Here is a 21,307-nt window from a genome sequence, read left to right on the forward strand (position 1 = left end):
ATTATCAAAGGGCCCAATTTCAGATTACTCCTATGGTAGTTTTATGATGTTGTCATCAGTAAAGATGTGCTTAATAAAATATTTTATATAAATACGTGTTGATACAAATCTCAGAATTCTCTTTTTCAGAAATTACCCATAAACTGTATCATTTTCCATCTTGCACACAGAATTGGTGGAAGTGATGCTTTTTAATAATGCTCTGAAATATGAAGTAATATTGCTTTTTATTAGCATAAAGGTTAGATTATCATCTAAATCAGAAAATAAACCACAATTAGAAGAAATTCATAATTCAGGAATTATGTCCTAATAAAAAAATTAACACTAAAATGTAACATTTTATGGAAATATAGACCTAAATCATGCTACTGAATAGAATATTCATTCATAAAGCATTGCATGAGCTGCAATTGATTCTTTGAACTACGAGTGTGCACAATATTCTTCTTTATACTTAATGTATTCAGATGATGTAAGAAAATAAATGAAAATGTAATTAACGGTTTTCATTAAACATGTGTTTATCTGTACATTTCCTAAAACTACATGTGTTTATCTGTGTTTTCTTCTAATATGCAATAAATGGACTAGTTCATCTTCATTCAGAGGACAAGGCCTTGTAAATCTAGTGGTAGTGTTTTGTAGGACATTAGTGCCATGAAATGGTTGAAATAATCAGATGACACATGGCATGGGCAGTGTTCCAGTAAGATAACGTCATGTTTTCCCAACAGAGCCATTCAGGCAAGATTTCAAGCAAATATTGTTAATGTTGTCAGCCGGCATCCATAGAAACCATACCATACATCCATTGCATTTGTGACCTAAGGTGAACAGAAAAATACACAGCTTGCCAAATCCATTCATCTAAAGTGTGTATTGGTGTAAGGAAGCATTTTTAGATTAATTATGGTAAGTGATTGAAGGAACATAGTCAATGCATTGATTATGACTGCAAAACAGTCATGTTGTGTTAAACTGGACTCTTCATGAGATCCAGCCATTCTTTTAACTGTACAATGTGTTGTAGTATCATTAAACATGCACTGTACTGTGTCTATCAGCAGTTGTTTGTTAGTGTCCTTTCCAGGCACAAAGATAAGTCAATCATCACATACCTGTAATTTTATCGTATCTTCCTTCAATAAATCTAGTCATAAACTTGCCTCTGAGAGGAACTGTAGCCTTTCTTTATTCATTACTGTCTTGAATTATTGAAGAGTAACCCACATAACATAACACATTTGTATGTCGTAACTGATTGACTTTGACTGAATTCTCTTTAATTTAATATTTCATTTTAGTTGGAAAAAATAGAGGAAATATTTTTGAGGCAAATTTATTGGTTCACTTGCCTCAATATTTTGGTTTGTCATCTCAATGTTTTTTTGCCAGTCACGTCACTGTTGTCCAGAGTGTATCCTGCCTTGTACTGTACTTGTTGCTTGCAGTGATAGGTTTCAGCAACCCCAAGACCCTGTATTGGATTAAGTGGTTAGAAAATGGATGTTAAACCTATTTTTAATCCTGCTTTGAAGTTATTTAAAAATATTTAGATAGTCTACAATCACAATGCCTAATGAGATGTATGGGAAGATACTGGTCTTAAAACAAAATGGTGTCCACAGTCCTAGTTCTTCCCTAGTTGGTATACAAACCACAAGTCATGGCTTGGACCATCAAGAGATTATTTTACTCTACTTACGGTGATAAAGCCCTCACATTAATGGCTAATGCTTAACAGAAAATAGCTCAAATACTGATATACTGTATGGCTTCAAGGCTTCGCATGTGCAAAAGCTTCATGTTTCAAGAAGGATAGTTTATATTTTTCATTTTCTGCACATTATAGCACACCATACCGGTTTAATGAGGACTGCATTAAAGGTGATAACAAAATGTTAGTACGTTAAGTGACAGTACAGCTACCCAGAACAGAAAATGTAATTAAATACCCATTCAGATTTACTTTATCTGTTCAGAGATACATTTATTTTACAGATTTGTGCCTACACATACAGTACTATATACTGTATTATACAAATTATATCCTGTTTCTGTGTAGATCACAGTTAACCATTAAACAATGTCAAAATTCCTGAGTGGACTTTTCATTGTATTTCTGACAGTTCCTTACTGGTACTGCAGATACAGCAGTTGTATGTTTATCTTAAAATACATTACATATTGTACAGTATATGTACTGTTATTAGTGTGGTAAATAATGTTATGAGGATTATAAAGAGCAAAAGTACTGAACTGTTGGTTTTAGAAGTGTATTTAAACAGTTACATGTATTAAAAATACATCTTAGATCTGAGTATTGTCATTTGATCAAAAAATGTTGTTCACAGTTAAAAGTATTTTTCTTTCAGTACATTTCTATTTACAGCTCCATTAAATTACATAGGTGCCTAAATGCCATATAGTCCCTCCCATTGGGATAATGAAACTGATCGACAGAGAAACTCATTTATGTATTATAGTGTAGTGAAGAGGTTTGGGTTGTTGGCATGATACTGCCTCTACAGCCTGATGGATCAAAGTAGCTAAGCTAAAATTGAGCCATGTGTAGATTTTTTTTTTCCAGTAAGAATGCTTTATGTAAGCTATTGTAGTACTTATCTTTTCTTATTTAAAAAAACAATTTCTGTTTCAGTTTTCATCAATGAAAATCACAGTTAAAATCATTCTTATGGTCTGAAAGGAGGGGGTCTCCATTTTGTGATACAGAAGCAACATTGGACAGCCTTGTTTTAGTAAATATTTTTAGTTTGTTGTGCTACTGTACCTCATGGTATAAGACTTTTTTGGAGCCTTATGGTGAAAAGTGTCACTTTATTTCACATTTCCCAATGATATAGTCAAGAGTTAATAATATGAAACAGACAATTTCATGTTCTTTAAGTATGAGCTGGCATTATGATATGTAAAAGGGCCAACCCTTATTCCTATCAGCCAATTCTGTCTATAAAGAGCATTTGATAAACTAATGGCACGCATGTTAATCTAATATGGCACTTAAAGGCACCTGACATTTTGGTAAACAAATAAGATTCTTAGTGAAATTTGTTTCAAGAATAGACTGCCTATACAGTATATTTTAGTTTATATTTTATCAGGTGTTTGTAAAATATTTTTGACTCTGAGCAATCAGTATCATTGATCATTGTATTTTAAAACATGGCAAGTGGATTTAACATCTCTTGGTCATCTGTTCGCTTTCTTGTCTAAGGCCTGTGGACTGTAACTATTTTGTCTCCTGCAATACAAGGCACTCAAAAGTTGTTTCACATCGGTCTGGATGTGTGTACATGTATTGTAAGTACTCTAATTCAAAATGTTGTCCCCAGTGTATCTTTAAAGGTGTGAAGATATGAAAGCTGCATGGAGTTCGGTCCAAAGAATTGGGTAGAAGAGGGAACAACCACTTCACTTAATCTTCTGGGGTATTGCTTCACTGGCTATACAGTATATTGTTGAGCTTTCTGATGAAACAGAAAGACAGTCACTCACAGGCTACAAATTAGAAGGTTTTCACTCAGCATTTTGTTTCAGGGAAAGGAGTTGTATTTAACTGGAGACAACCAATTAAGAGTATCCCCTGCCAGTTCTGCATTTCAATCCTGTCATTGGGGTTTATAATTAAGGTACAGTATAAAGTGTCCCGTATTAAAACTGTTCATGAGTAAGTTTCCAGACATACAGTATAAGTGCTAGTTTAAATTGCTTGCACCTTTCGTGCTTAGTGCCTGCAAAGTTAGTTGCTTACCAGGTGTTGGACGACCATTAGGTTTGGTTCATCCTAGTTGTTTTACACATCAGTTCAAAGTATGTTACATTATTTTTTGTTGGAAGAATGATTAAATAGCACAGGAACCTTTGCATATTAAGGTCTGAGGGTATTTCTACATCCTGCCAGTTTGGAAAGGACCCGTGTTAAGAACCATATGCCCTTGAGGACAGATTTGTTTTAGAGGAGACCTAAAGTGATTTAACAACTTACCATTATTTACCAACATGACTGCTGTTCTATGACACAAGGAGTAATGCTCTTTCAGGATAATGCATATATTTTAATCCATTATGGGCTCCCAAGGAAATGTGGGATTCACCTCTGAACGGTACTAAATTGCTTTTGTGTTACTTGTGTTGAATTTTGATGCACCACTGCACTATTAGACTGGGGATATGATTCAGTGACAGGATTTTGAAATACACGGTGTTTCCTATTGCTTGTTGTGTCTACAAGTGGTGTACAAGGTGCTTGTTACAAGAAAAGATCCATCATAGCCATCAAAATGTTATAGTAAGCATCTTGTTTCTCCCAATTATAAACTGCAGATGAAGGCATCTTCTTATGAAACTGAATTCTAATACATACTGCATTTAATATTTTTGTATTCAACCCAAAATAAAGACAAGTGAATCATGAATTTTGATTTTAATTAATTAAATCTCATTGAGCTATTAAGAAGGCATACACTTTGGCACAACATACTCTCTCTCTCTCTCTCTCTCTGGTGAATTCCACCAATTCTTTTAATCCTTTTCAATAACTTGTCTCTCGACTCTAGACTCTCTAGGTCTAGGTCTCTAGACTCTCAAAGAAATTTTGTCTGTTGCTAAGGTTTAATCATTTCAGAGCTAAATTCATAAAAAGTATACTATTCACTATAAAAGGTACTGTATAACAGTCAAAATAAAGATAGAAAAAGATTTAAATATACATACATTGCAGAATGGTCTAAATCTAAAGTTTTTCGGCTGATACAGGTTCAGTGTATCACTTCATTTGTGATTCTCAAGTCACTCAACTTCAGTCCTTGTTCTGGTGACATCTCTCCTTTCCCCTGTCTTTCTGAAATCTGGTCACAACTAACTTCTTTGCGTAATTGTTGCTTGCTGAGTTAGACCTTGGTTGATATTTTCACTCTTTTTATTGCATGATTCTAATTCCATTAACTTTAATCAATGTTAGGCCACACTTCATGTCCAATTAATATTTTTTACAATTTGTAAATTAGAATAAAATTAATGTTGGACCATAGATTTATATTGTGTGTATAATTGTATGCTATTAAACAAGAGTAACTTATAACTTTCATGAGTAAACTGTATCTTAATTTTTCGTACAGTCCCATAGAGATTGTTTAGTTTTTAACTAAATTTTTATGCAATTTGAAGTCCACTGGGACAAGGCAACAAAGTGGAAGCCTAAAAAAAAAAGTTAAATTGTAACCATACAGTACATATGCAAAAACATATGATTCAGTGTTCTGTTTTTAAATATTTTATGCAATACTTACTTTCTGAAGTTTATATCTTGTTGTTGTCAATGTAATTTTTCTAGTCATTATATCACACACTACATGCTATGAATGTTTCCTAAAAGAAATCTGCCCAAATTTATTATTTGTTAATTAGTGTCCATTATGCAGAAAATATTACCTAGTATCACAATTACTTGATTACCATAAGCTGTATTTTCAGCTTTTTTTTGTGAAATCTAGAATCCAGTACAAGACTGTAGACCTAAAGTAATCTGTTTGTAGATTTACTAGTACCATTGGCTTCTTAAAATATAATTGTACAGTATTACACATTTTATATACTGTACTACATCAATCAAATCAAAAGTTATAGAAGGATTATATTTGGGACCAAGACTCTACCCCCTATAACCCTGTCTTCTAATGTTTGTAGTTTCCTCTGCCACGTTCCAGTAAGACAGAGGTAACTCTAATTAGCTAACCTCCTGTGTGATGAAACTCAGCTGTTTGTTATTAGCTAGCCTCTAGCGGTATAGGAGGTAGTGACAAGTTCAGGTCCTGCCTTTTATTGGCAAGATAGGAACCATTGAGACCTTTGGTTATTCTGCTAAAGGAAAAGCAGAGTACAAAACCCATTGAGCTATTAATAAGGAGCAGGGGCTCTAAAGTTGGAGCAAGGATTTATTTTAACTCATCTTGGAAGAAGATAGGTACTGTATATAGTCCCATGCTGGAAATGCACTTTGTAACGAATCACTTTGGAAGAAGCATTTGTGAGGCTCCTGTTTCCTGCCTTACATACAAGACATTGCAATGAATGTACAGGTAGATGAAAAGATCTCAACCAGTGGTGGACTGGTCCCCCGTTTGTCACTATATGCATATACAATGATATTCCTCCCCTACTGTGTGACAAATGCTGGCCATAACAGTGTTTTTTTTTGTTGTTGTTAATTATCTTTATTGCCATGAAGTTCTTTGTTGCAAAAGATAACTGGAGTGTACTATAAGAATCTTACTGATTAGTGTAATTTCTAATGCACATGAAGCCAGATCAATTTAGATGTGTTTCAGTAGCAAAATGAGCAAAGTGTGTCAGAATCCAAAGATAAATATGTGCAAGCAGTTAATGAAGGTTTTTGTTAAATTGACTACAATACAGTAATTATGCAAATAATATTGTATGCAAGATCACATAAATTACATGATGAACTTTTAACAGACTAGTATACTAAAAGAATGAGTTTGTCCAATAAACCAATCACGTTTGATAAAACAAAAACACAACACTTGTATTTAGAAATATACAAATGGTATTATGTCTTTATTTGTAATACTATAAAATCCCATATTTATTGTTTTTGGTTCTAGCCTGACATTTAGATTTCTGCAGATAACCTGCAGTGCAGCATTCTGCTGCTAAAATAATGGATGTTTTCCAATTCTGGTTGAAGGTTTTCTAGTTGGTTTTCTGTTACTAAGGTTTAAGGTATCATAATTATGCTACACACTTTATTTATGATAATGTAGCTGCTTATCCTACATTCAAAGAAATTATAGTAAAATAAACCTTTTGGGAAGTTCCCTTTTTAAAAATAAAGGTATTAAATTAAAAGAAATGAGCCCTGTCTTTGAAATTCCAGTAAATGTCCTTTTTATTAACTAACTTTGGGCATTATTTTCTGTATTTATTAGAAAGTATGTACAAGGGTAACATGAAATTAAGAACAGAGAGAATACTTTGCATTTTTCAAAAAGAAAACTGGGTATATTTTCCTGTTGTTTGTCTGCGCCAATGAAGGAGTGTCATATCAGGTGTTCTTATAATACAACATATTTTGGAATTTAGCAGCTAATATGCTTCTGCTGTTTTATGAAAAAAATATTTCTGCAACAGTCTCTTAAAAAAGTTTTCTTTTTGCTTGGCAGTGTGAGACTGCCAAGCTGATATCCGTTTTTGTTTTTCGAAACCATTCTGGTGTAGAGTCAGCAAACTATTCTTAGGGAAATGCATAGACAACAACCTTAGAAATTTACAGACAACACAAGCTTGTTGAGCTTGTCAGACCTACTTTGCTTTGAACATATGAATCTGTTCCTAGTAACAAGTGAAATGTGTTGATGAGTATATTGTTTTAGGCTCTTTTGAAGTCAGAACATTTATGATGAGTTATAAAGGTTAGCCCACCAGGAGAGTAAAAGTCCAGCCATTATTTTTAGAGCACATCACTCACTACTGCTGGGATCAATATACTGTATACTGTACTTACGATTGATCTGACTTTGTTTTTTTTTACTTGCTTTACAATATTTTTACCATATTGGAATGTTGCCAATATCTCTGGGACAATGTCTATACTAAAAATATATTTTCAGATACGACTGCTAGTAATTCCAATACTTCTGGCAAATGTTTATTTAACCACCAATATGTAGGAATTACCAAAAACCTGCATCATCCAAGCTAATCAACATCTTTGGGAGTATAACTTTGGCTCACCTGCTGACATGCTTCTAGCTCATGATAAGGAGGTGACAATGATGTCATCTCATGTGATTTGAGCCTTAAAATGATGCATTTAAGTATTTTAAGATCATTGCACACTGATCTGGCATCCGATTTCAACGTGTAATTATCACACAATTTACAAACATTTGCAATTTCTTTTGCACCTTGTACATTGAACCTGTAACAGCCTAATGATGGTGGCATATTAAAATGGGAAGCAAAGCAAGTTCTCGTTAATTCAACCTGACGTAAAAAATTACAGTGACCACATTGAATACAGCTGTATTCTGTCATCTGTGCAAATTGAATTTAAAAGCTTAAGAATGTAAACATTGTCTATAGTCAATCATAAACAATAATGGCAAAAGAAATGGACTTCAAGGGGAAAAATGCAGTGCACTGTGGTTAAGGTATGCATATTAAAATTAAGGTTTTACCTATACAAGAAACAGAGACAAAACAGACATTCTACAAATAATTTAGTAGGAAACATGGTGGTTTCAGTTTCACCTAACAGTATCTCAATAGTTAATTTATTCACAGACCACATCCACAGTTCAAATGCCGGCTTATAACCTTAACTGTATGAGACACTATATGATGCACAAGGTCATGCAAAATCATACAGTAGTGATTACTTGATTTATTTTATCACAGTAATATTGTAGTTTGTCAAGGCAGCCTATTTGAACTTAACGTACCAATGCATATCCTAATGAATGTTACCAAGATTTTAAATTATTGTAATAGGGATCTAATCTGTAATAAGACACATTTCCAGTTATAAAAGCAGATGTGTAAAATGTGTACTGTACCACCTGAAACTAGCTCAAACAATTCTGAAACAGAAGAAGCCTTTTTTTAAAACCAAATCAGAAAATCCTTAAGTTGTTTGTGTGTGGGAGGAAAATTCATGACTCACAGAGTCACCTTCAAGAGTCATTAATTTATGAATCATTCTCAGCAGGGTGAACAAGCAACAGTGACACACTCCACAGTAGATGGCACTGTTCCCTCTGGAGCAGAATTTCTAAATCAATTCAATAATATGGTGACAAGGGACACTTTGCTCTTGGAGCTTCCATTCTTTGAATGAGATATGAAACTGGAGTCCTAACTACCTGGCTTGTTTGTAAAATCACAAACTGTGTTGTCTTAACCAAACTCCCTCTCATTACACCCAAGAAAAAAACATATCTGTAAAAACGTTTGCAATAAAAAGACCAGCATTGCTCATGAATGCTCCACATCATTCTGCAATGCGATGTGTTAGATTGTTAGTGCATTCTGCACTGAAATCAGGAGAGCTCTAATAATTGTTGTGTATGGAACTGTTTAAATCCGCAGTTGGGATGTTCCTAAAGAAAGTTCCACATTAGCTGTCCTCAAATTAGTCCACTTGGTGCATGCTAAACCTGAAATGATTTTACATTTGATGTGAACATAAAGAAAAGAAATCTTATTTTTCTTTTGTATGAGTGAAAAATATTATAGAATGATCAATATATAATTCTTTGAAGGAGTGGGTAGAATCAGAAGGCTGGACTGAAGTGATGGTCTGCAAACCAAGAATCAACACTTATTGAAAGAAGCTTTTACATGCTACTGTAGTTTGTATGATTAAATAACCATATATTCTACAATAATGTATTTTATACCAGGATATTCTGTTGTCATAAGTACCTCTTTCTGTGTTTTAAAAGAATAAGGAAACTGCCAAAAAGTATTTTAATAGAAATCTAAAGCCATTAAACGGGCAAATATTTATACTGTAGCTGCCAGGAAAAGAAAATCAAAACAAAAGCTGATTTCATAGCATGATTCGATTCAATAAAAGTACCAGGAACGACGAATCCAGGAAGACAGAAAACCTTTTTATTCCTCAGTTATTTCAGTGCCTTTCCTATCGTGACCATTCATAGAAAATAATCCCTTTTGCTCAGCATAATCCTATTTTCTTGCATAACCATGATACAAAATTTCAGCAGACCAATAAGCTTCTTGCATTTCAGTGTTATGCATACTGTAGTAGTAAGAACATTGTAATCTTCATGAAGGGACCAAAAATCTAATCATTCCATTAAGCTTTCTTGGTATTTCTTTCCATTCCCTTCCACATGTACTATCCACTACTTTATCCACTACTAAGAGTGAAACTGGCATTTTTCTTTTTGTTTTTGTGTTTTTGTATTTTTGTACCATTCATATCCATAATGTATGTATTACAGTACGTTTTTTTGGTTAAACTTTCATACTACCAAATATAAGTGTTATGTTTTTTTTATTTGAAATTCACAAACAAAGTGTCCATACTAGAATCAGGATTTGTATTTGTGAATTATTATGAAGTGCATTAAAAAATATGTTCAAAGCATTCAGAAAAATAACTGATCAATTTAAAAAACAACATGAGATGTTCATGTCTAACATAATAAGCAGTCACATCTTGACTATTGTGTTCTATTGAGTTCTGGGCTTAGTTAGAGCAGGCCAGCAGAGTGTTACGGTTGTCCTATTGCCAAATTTAAAAAGCGAAAGAAAGAAATTAGATTCATTCTTGTAATTATAATTTGTTTCTGCTTTTAATTAAAATCAAAATAATGAAAATGTACATGATGGGGAGACTGTGAATGGGTGTTTAACTCTTGTGTTATAGGCAATATTGACTACCCTTAGTTGACTACCTAAAATGAGAGTTAAAATAGACCAATTATGGTTTAAACGGATCAAGTTTATACTTTTCCACAGGTTGTAAGTTGCTTATTATTTAAACAGGCCTACTGTAAGAGATTTACAGCTTTTGGAAATGGGAACTTAAATATAACATGATGCTCACCTTTGGCTCCAAGACCTGTATTGTTGAACTGTTCTTAGAGATGTGTCTGTGTGCCATTTATTTAGGTATTTTGTAATATACAGATTGCAAATTTCTGAAATCACCAGTTGTTAATCAACCTTTCTCATTGTCACAATCCTCTGACCTGCACAAAAGGAACTCCCTTGCTGAGGGAAATTAGAGGAAACTTGTTTCTTTCCAGGAACTTTCACTTGTCAGGGTCATTCATGCTTTTTCACACTGTGCATCGTTGGAAGTTTTGACATTGACGGGGAGAGTGATGTAGCTTTCACTGGCAACACTGCACGCTCCCATGCACATACAGTACCTGTACTATAGCAGGTCCCAGGAGTGACTGTGTTATCAATTCTAATTTTCATCATTGTCGCAACTCATATTACACAAAAACAATAATCTATTGATCGAATTCTGATAATCCTTGTTGCCTTGACCAGCATCTTGGACCCGTGCAAGCCACTAGGAATGCAGCTGAAAGAGTCCTTTCTAAAGGTCTCTAATGGGTGGTAAAGATAAATGTCCAACATTGCCATCTGTAAAATTGCTGAACAACTGCAATTGAAGATGCAACCTGAATAATGTCACAGTCGTCATCAGCCACGGTTTCCAGTTTAAAAAGGGATTGCACTGCTTGACATACTATATATATTATTGTATTACTGTATATATGCACTATATATACTGTACTGTATATATTGCATAAGATGTTATATAGTCAATGTATTGTGGATAGCTCCAGTGTTTCTTAGTGCAGGTGGTGAAGAAAAACTGGTGAAGAAGGTGAATCAGACACACACAGATTTATTGCCCTATTATTTACAGCTGTGTGCTAGTCACTGCAGGGAGTAAGAGGAAGGCTTGAGAGAAGACAGAGATGGAAATAAATTATCCACTGGATGGACACAAAACGAAAGAGATAGAATAGAGACTTTCGTTCCGTTTTATAGGAGAGCAGGAAAAAAAGTAAGCAAGGAGGAAAGGACAGAGATCATGAGACAGTCAAACTTTGGTGGTGTGTGGAATGCTACAGTATTTTTAACCATGACATTATCAATTCATATCTGGTTTATTATTCATGTAATTATTTAGTGTATATAATGTATAAACCCCAAATGATCAACTGTTTATTTCACAACTTGTTGTTTGACATATACGATATGCTATTCATCTTGAGTTTTGAGGTTGGACTAATAAATTGTTTATTGTATATTTGGAATCTGTGTGCAGTGACTGCTTGTTTTTCTGTCCATCTGATTTTTTAATACTCTCAAAGCACTGTCACGATTTACAGCTTCAATTTCTAATTCCTTGATTCAGTAAATAAAGACCCTCTCATCATTACATCACAAAGACTAAATTGTGTAATGTAGGTATGTCTTTAACACACAGTATATATCATTGGCATGGTACTGTATATGTCCTTATTAAACCCATTTGAGATATTTCATGAAAAAGTAGTATCACATTTACCAACAGCCTAAGTATGTGCATATCAACATTAATAAAATAAATGTTCCATATTATGGGTTGTGCAATGGAACAATGGTTAGTGTTGCTGCCTCACATGCACTGTAGTCCTGGGTTGAATTCCTTGAACTAAAATTGTAGTTTGTATATTCTCATGTTAGCATGGGTTTCCTTCAGGTGCTTCTGTTTCCTCCCACAGTCTAAAGACATACTATACTAGGAGATTAATTGGATCATTCGAAAATTAGCCCTGACTCGAGTGTGTGTTTGTGTCTGTGTGTGCCCTGAGACTGACAGGCCAGTCCAGGCTGTATCTATCCTTGCATTCTTCACTTGCTGGGATAGGTTCCCTGAATTGGGTAAAGTAGTTATAAAATGGATGGATGGGTTTTCAATATTACAGTTTTACTAGCAGTAAAGGGAAATAATGTATCACAAGTTTTATTGATGCCATTTCCTTCTCAACCACTTCTAAAGCTGCTGTCCAAATGAGCAAGACTAAATGCAGCTTTTTACTCCACCTATGTCAACACGAACTGTCTAGTCTTAATTAATATGTACTGGAGGGTTGAGCACATTTTAGATTGCCTAAAATTAAATGAATTTACCAACAGTAGTCTGTTGTTTCAGATTTCCATGGACTCAGGTTTAATTATTTATGTAATTATGTACACTATGTAATTTCCTTGAGGTAAATAATAAGGCATGTTTATTAAGGACTATAAACGAACAAAAGATGTGCTTTTCCAGAGAAATGTTTTTAAAAAAAAAAAGAAGTTTGAGCTTGAAAAATGCAAATACTTTTTGTTTGTATTCTGTTATTGGATGGCATAACAGTTAGCACTCCTGTTTCACAGTACAGTACGTCAATTCTAGCTTAAGTTTTAAACTGGGATAGCTTCACTGTAGAGTTTCCAAAAAACAAACTCCAGGTTTGTGTAAGTTTATTCTAGGTGCCTCAATTTCCTCCTTTCAAAGCAATGCTTACCAGATTAACCGGTGTCTGTAAAAGTGTCCGTGTCTTTGTCTTGCGTATTTCTGTCTGGAGTATGACCCCACTTAGTACGTTTTAATGGATACTGGATTAAAAGATAATGGATGAATTCTGATATTTCATTAACCTAAAAATTAACATTTTATTATAACACAGAACATTATTAATTATGCTGTCCCTTTTCTTGTTCTTTATAAACAACTTCACAACAAACAAAGCAAAAATCAAACCCATTGTGAGATTCATCGGCATATATGCATAAACAGGATTCTCTAAAAACATTAAGGTATGCATGAACACAGGAACTGCAGGATACAGGTGGCCCAGAATCATTCTGGCCATGCATTTTAAAATTAAGAGCATGAAGCCTGAAAGGTGCACATGATACTGTATATAGCAGTGACTTCAAGTGAGGGCTGACATACTGTATGGAAAGAAGTTCAGAAAATAAAGGATTTGTGATTATTGGGTTTCTGACTTCCCTGATCTTTGTCATATATAATATTAATAATGTGGTGAATTAATTAAAACTTGTGAGACTTATTATAAGTATAATTATTATGCTGTAATAGCTGAATCTTAATATAGTTTGATGGTAGAATAGGACAAACAGGGGCAGATGTTGTTATTGCCACAGTATGAGCACATTGAAAAAGGCAGTTATGCTTTATCTTAACATTTCATGAATACTAATGTAGCAGTTGATAAATTATCTTTCATAGGACTGGTTTCCCTCCAACAACAACAACAACAACAACAACAACAACAACAACAACAACAACAACAACAACAGTAATACCCTCAGATCACTGTTCAGCTGCTTCTAGTTCTATTTCATTGCTTATTCATGTACTTACTGTATGTAGTGTCTGCTTCCTGTACTATTACACTACTGTACATTGCAAAATTCAGTTACAGTATGTAAGCATAATGTTCCAACATGTAACCCCATGGAAGTACTGTAGAAAACAAAGGAACTTTTAATAACAGTAAATTGTAGAATATATTAATACGTATAATATTAATATTAGTTATGATATTAATGACACTACTGCTGTAACTAATCTCTAACGGTGCTCTGACACTGAATTATGGTATTGGAATTATTTATCAACAATATGTATGTATGTATCAACAGTAGTTTGACTATAGCTTTCTTTAAGAGTGACTACCAGCAGCTAGGAGAATATATTAATACAGTAGAATAACAATCATATAAACTGGAGCTATGGCACGGGATTATACATCCGTGCACAGCACAGTGTGTACAGAAGAGACACTACAGAACAGGTCAGGGGTTAATTACTTTGCTTTAAGATAATGCTGTTAACTCGAATGCTGTCGTTTTCAGAAGGTATCAGGAATTGAATAAATTGTTAGAGGGAAATAAACCCTGTTGGTAAACTCACATTATGGTGGTGGTTGCACTATAGATTTGTATTATAGGAGCATGGTCAAAAGTGTCTGATAAATATACTGGATCTTCTTCATCAGCAAGACTCCTTACACTAGATTTATAAAATTATGAAAATTTCATCTCAACAAACCAAACCTTCTTCTCTTGAGTTAAGTTTAGAAGTAATTATGTTCAATCTGTTCAAAAATTCTTAGTGAGACAACATTTATTATATAATCAGATTTTTATTCATGTTAAATGTCACAGAAATGAATAATGGATCATTTTAGGTAAAGCATGATGCCCTGCATCTTAATATGGTAACACTGTTTTTGCACAGATGGCTTTTCTTGATCCAAGATACTATTCAGAATTCACCGGGTGTGTTCTGGCAGCCTGTTAAGCCTTTGATCTGATATTTTCAATCAGACATTTAGGCAATTCAGTACCATTAATAATGTTCCACGCAGGTAGATTCATGCTTAGAAGAATTGCTTAAATAAGGTCTGGCTAAGAACTGCTGGCACTTCTCAATATACTGTAGCTGAATGCAGTTCATTGCACCTTTATTAACACAGTTGTGGATATTTCTCCTCTAGGATATGGCAAGGAGCAATGTACTGCAGTATAAACAATTACATAAAAAAGATGGCTAAAATGTTCTTCTGTTATTCTTTGCTTTTCTATATTTATATTGATTACCATGAACCTTCCTACATTTCAAGCATTATATTTGTTGGAATAATAGTTCCGACCCAGCCTCACAGGAAAGACAGAGCAGTAATCACCTGGCATACTGTATGAGTCATTTTGACAATCTGTACTCAGTGTGTGCAAGCTACTGTACATCAGACAGAATATTGATATTGTCAGGCTAAGGTGGTGTTTATAATAACACAAAAGAAGCAGTGAAATAAAACTGATTATGCCTTTTTAATTTAGAAATAGCTTCAGTTAACTAAATCAAGGTGTAAAATGTGATATATTTACAAAGCAAAAGCCTACAATTGCATACATGTAAATGTGCCAGCTAATTGGAATGTTGATGGAAGACAACTGCGGAAAACAATTAATAATTAAAACCAAATAACTGTTATATTAGAAGCTGACTCCAAGAAACATTTGCCACTGTGATTACTAGAAATACAGACACATGTACTGTATTTTAAAAAAGAATGATCTATTATAGTCTACTGATTGATATATTTCTTAGAATGTTGAGGTCACAATGCCAGGTACTGTATTTGGGTATTTACTGTACACTGGCAGACTTTTCGGTTATATAACTGTGGTGCAAAATATTAGAATCTAAAAAAAAGGTTTATGTTATGTGAAACGTGTTTCTAAAAAATCACAACTTTTGTCCTGGATATTTCACAGTATTTGGCTGTAATGACCTTAAAGCATGTGTTGATATTTCTAAATTCTTGTTTTGGGGTAGTTGACAAAAATAGACTTTAGACTGTTGCTCTGAATTAACTGGGAAAATTATGAACATAAAAATAATTTGTGTTTATTTGGAGATAAAAAATTACCAAAGGTTTTACCAAAGGTCAGCAGTGATAATTTTATCAGTTTTGTGATATTGCTAAATTATGTTTAGCATGTGACTCCTTTACTGTTTCAAAATGTTTTTATAGGGTTATTTCTAAAGTGTGCTTGACCTGAATATGTACAGTACTAAATCGTATATACTGTACTCCATTTTTACTTTCAGTTATTTGATTACTTAGCCTTTGATTGGCGAATGCCAATGAGGTATGTTTTGTGCAGGTTCAAAAAAGATTTTTAAATTTCAATATACTTCAATATACAGTACAGTACATCAGGCTCAAAAAATATTTTCACCCTTAAAAAACATGAATAAAATCAATACAAAATAAACAGCATAGATAATGAGCTATATTTATGCCCCTTGAGAAAACTACAGGCTTTTATTCTAATACAATTATTTCAGAACAAATGTTTTTTTAATGAGTAATACATGTAATTGTACAGTAATACATAATATCAAAAACATAAGTGTTCAAGTTATTGAATTCCCTGTTTCTAGTACTTGGTGCAACCTCCCCTGTCACCGATAACAGCACAAATATTTTCCTATAATGTGTAATCAGATTAGAGAAAACATTGGGAGGGATCTTGGTTCATTCCTCTACGCAGACATTTCTCAGATCCTCGATGTCCTTATGGGCTGCCTTCTTCAATTTAGACCACAGGCTTTTAATCGGGTTTACGTTCAGAGACTGAGATGGCCATTAAGATATGTTGATCTTGTTTGCAGTCTACCATTTCCTTGTTCATTTTGAGGGGTGTTTAGGGTCACTGTCATGCTAGAAGGTCCACCTGCGGCCAAGTCACTGCTTTCTCGGAGCATCAACCAGGAGTTTTGGCCAGAATATCCTGTTACTTGTTAGAGGTCATGATGCCATTGATTTTCACAAGGGCCCCGGGCCAGTGGCAAACAAAACAGCTCCACAACATCAACAATCCACTATCATATTTCACAGTGGGTATGAGGTTCTTATCTTTGTATCGATCTCTATTCTGACTCCAAACATACTGATGGTGCGAGTGGCCAAAGAGTTAAATTTTGGCCTCACCTGACCACAGCACCCAGTTCTAATCAAAGTCCCAATGGCGTCTGGCAAGCTCCAGTCGCTTCAGATTGGTTTTGTTATCAGGCTTTCTTTTGTAAACTCTACCAAATAGATTGTTGGCATGGATGTATTGTCTAATTGTTGATTTGGAGATTTGGTGACCCCAAGATGCAACCAGACACTTACGTTCTCCCGCTGTGACCCTTTGACCTTGTAACTTCTGTTTTAGTGGTTAATTTTTTGCCCTGTTAATGCTAAGTCCTACTGTATACTTAGGTTTTTAATGTATTTTTTGTATCCGTTATCTGATTCGTAAAATAGCCACTTCTCAGTTCTTTGACTTTTCCCAGGCATCATTGATGGATGACAAAAGGTTTTCTCATGTGTGTTACCTCTTTTTTTATGCCCTTGTGAATCAGGAAATAATAAAAAAAAAACATTCTTAGGATTGAGTTGTATTTAAATAAGCAGAATTTCATTGCAGAATTCATTTTGTATTATTTGCTTAAGAAACATAAGGGTTCCAATCATTTTGACACCTATTCTTTTGAGAAAAAATTATAATATTCATTTAAAACCATTTGTTTTGAAATAATCTTGTTAAAAAAAAGCCTGATAGCTTTCCCATTTCCCCCATTTTAGTAATAAAATATAGCTCATTATCTGTGCTGTCTATGTACTGTATTTGTTCATCCTTATCAATATTGCCAATAATTCTTGAGCCCACTGTATGTTATTAAAATTGACCAGCAACTGAACTATTTGAAATTAGCATTGTCTTTTTCATATCTTTAATTTAATTTAAATTTCTTCAAAATTATTGATGACGTCCTATAGCTATTGTGTAGTCAATACGCTCTTCAACTTTTAAAAACTTGACATTTTCTTAATGAAAGCCTAAACTTTGGTGCTTGCTTGAATTTATTGTAGTGCTCTGGATGAAGCACACGTTGCTTTATAGCATTGCTTCCTAAGTATACAGACGATCAAGGAAAGTAATTCATCAAATGACTCACTGTTGACTAATTAAATACAGTGGTTCTGTACTGAGATTGTTTTTCTCCTGTCATTCCAGTACCATTCCTACTGTATAACACTGATGACTCACTTTTTAACACCAGAGACCAACACTGATGCTAAGCTTAATTTGTTTTGTTTAAAACTGTCACAAATATTTTTAAAACAAAGGATTTAGTCAAATGAGACTGGTATATAGATTAAAAGATAAGGAAGCTAAACTGCTCCAATCTGTTTGCTCTCAGTATATATTTAGATTAAGGGTAGGAAGTCAACCAAGCAAAGGAGAAAACAACACTAATTTGGAGCTCTACATCTAGTGAATATTATTTTTCAATTAATAAATGAAGGATGCTGTTAATTAAAGCTTACAAGTAAAAAAATATTATAATTTCCCCTAAAATGCAGCTTGACAATGAATATTAAAATCAGCTCATCTTTAGAGTTTATTTTATGTTTGCGTTTGTTTACCACAATACTGTCTTCAGGGCATTTTCTTTCCCATTTGCCTAGATTAAAGCCACAAATGACTCTTTGGAAGTGCTTGTTGTACAAATACCTCTATCATTATTTAAATGCTTTTATAATGCTTCAGACACAATCAGAGGTTAACACCGGTATCATATAGTGGATAATGTGCAGTGACATTACAGCTGGCCTTCCTTCAGAGACATATCAGGGAGAGAGGCAATAGCACCACAGAGGCACTGAGGGGACCAGCACCAGAAATACCCCTGGACTTAACAGGAATGCTAGCCACTTCTTAAAGAGACTGTACTGCAATTTTCCACCACGTATGTGCTGTCAACAGAGAATTGCAGGGAAGTGTAGGGATATCGAGAGAAGACTGATGTCTTCTGCAGCATGTGTTCACATTTAACTAGATAGAACCACACTGAAAGATCCATGAGATGAGATGGCTCTCACAGCTCTCCTTTGAGGGATGTCACGACCATACATGAGCAGGTAACAGAGGCTATCAGCTTGGATCTGACCTGTGATATGGATATGGCTTTGGCATTCCATCCTGTCTGACTGGGAAACAGAGAACGTCAGGGCAGCAGAGAAGGTAATTAAGGAACTTGCTAACTGTGAATAAACCTGCATAGTGCAGCCTTAGACACCACACTGCTGGAGATACAGAGAAAGGCGTTACATTCACAACACAATACTGGATCCAAATACAATGCAAGTGCTATAAAAAGCTGTTTGTAAAAGCTGTGTCTAACTTGCAGATTCCAGACTTCAAGTTATATTATATAATTATATAACTGTGAGCAGCAACTGACCCCTCCAAAATTAGAGCAGTAGAGGCATTACCCACAGTATTCTCACCAGCATCAAAGAGCTGAGAAGACTTGTTGATGCTTCTGCTATTTGGAAGCTTGCTCTGAACTTTATAGACGCTTGTGCCCTGGCTGAGTGGAAAATGTAAAGAGAACTGTGTGAAGACTTTTCAGGTTCTCAAGGGGCACTCACACAGCCCCCTGTCCTGGCTTTTCCGAACTGCAATGTGATGTGGGGTTTTTGGACAGTGCTTGTTCAAGAGTATTCCCAAATTGGAGTAAGTGCTGGTATAGTTCTGTTGGGCTTTGTGATGTGCAGAATGAAATGGCAAAACAAAATTGGGAGAAACATGCCAAAAATATCATGCAGGCCCTATCCTGTGAAGGGCTGTTACTGTACTTCCTGTCAGGTGTCCTACCAGGTTAACAAAGGAATTACAGTAACCATGGGCACCACAGTGCCAACCAACACCCCTTACCTGGGGGGGTGTCTTACTTTTCTAGAGCAACTCATGGAGTAAGACGCAGATGTAGAATCTGTACTGTTATGGAAGAAGCATGAAAAGAGTGGCAAGAGCTAGAATTCCACTCCAGGAAATTAAAACACTAGGGACACTCTGGAATAATGACATTTGGTTGTGTGCCAATACTGTAGGATGCCAGGAACAGGAAAGTCTGCTGCCACTACCTAGTGTTTTCAGACCTTAGTATGCCTTTAAGGGTAATCAAGACAGAATCAGATTTAATACAGAGCATTTCACTGATTTGTTTTCATGATAACATTCCTAGGTCACGTGAGAAGTATGCCGAATAAAGATCCTTTTGAGTTTGTGCCGATGTATTCCATTGCTTGTGAGCAGGCAATGCGGGAATTGTAAACACTTTTCATTTTTGAGGTCAATTCTCAATTAGGTAATGTTTGCTAAAGTTTGAATTGGGTTTTGCATTTAAGAATCATAATCCATTGATATGGTGTGATTTAATAACTCTCCTACTTTTAAACATACTATGGAAGGAAATTGCAGCCGCTCTTGAGAATTAAACTGCCTCTCTATTAGAATCCTGCACTTTTTTATAGCACCTTATTAGTAGAATAAAAAGGTAATGTGAAATGGTCATTTCCATTTTCTCCCTTAAAGATTCTTTCTCCCACCAAATTCTTGTGGTGTTCAAACATACAGAAATGCACTTTTAATGTTTATTTTAAAGATTCTCAAACACTCCCTTGGATTGTGTGGCACTTTTATTTTATCATAGTTTAATTTTATGTCATTTAATTTTCATTGCTCATTCATTTAAACTGTGCATAAACAAAATTTGCCATTAAATACATGCCACAGACTTAGCTTTGATCGAGGGCAAATATTTGTAGCTTGTGTTTGAATACATTCATATTATTTATAATATTTGAATGTGCGGCTCTTATAGTTGTAGCTACTGTATATCGCTTAATCTCAGTCCTAGGACCATTTGCATGTGAAATCTCGTTCAGAAATGTTTTGGTTTATTCTAAAAATAAAGACATTAAAAAGTGTTCGTTTTAATAACATATGCACTTTATATTTGATGATAAAATACATTATACTGTTAAAAATAAATTATTAAAAGTTACATTTTAAAACTTTCTTTTTATTATTAGGTGATGCACTGGAATAGATCATGTCTGAAGTACAGGGAACCGTGGAGTTTTCTGTGGAGTTACACAAGTTTCACAATGTGGATCTGTTTCAAAGAGGGTAAGCAGAGATTTTTTTATTGCTGTCACATTGGGACATATATACCTGTATATTCTTTTAGGTTCATTTTTTCTGTTTCAGCTTTAGATGCTTTACATTGTGATGTTTTATTTTTATATGATTTATGTTTTCTGATGATAAACACACACACATTTCCAAATGAAAAAATATT

At 34.4% G+C, this 21,307-nt stretch overlaps 1 protein-coding gene across 1 annotated transcript in view; it reads left to right on the plus strand.

The window, feature by feature from the left end:
• Positions 1-21,307, plus strand: part of fam135b (family with sequence similarity 135 member B) — a 69,027-nt gene that overhangs the window by 1,224 nt on the left and 46,496 nt on the right. The window contains exon 2 of the mRNA XM_088601845.1: positions 21,039-21,135. Within this exon, the coding sequence (XP_088457971.1) occupies positions 21,059-21,135 (77 nt within the window). The 5' untranslated portion in view covers positions 21,039-21,058. The remainder of the gene's footprint in view (positions 1-21,038; positions 21,136-21,307) is intronic.

This window comes from Lepisosteus platostomus, chromosome 12 (genome assembly GCF_059453375.1).
Source record: "Lepisosteus platostomus isolate fLepPlt1 chromosome 12, fLepPlt1.hap1, whole genome shotgun sequence".
Classification (NCBI taxonomy): Eukaryota; Metazoa; Chordata; class Actinopteri; order Semionotiformes; family Lepisosteidae; genus Lepisosteus; species Lepisosteus platostomus.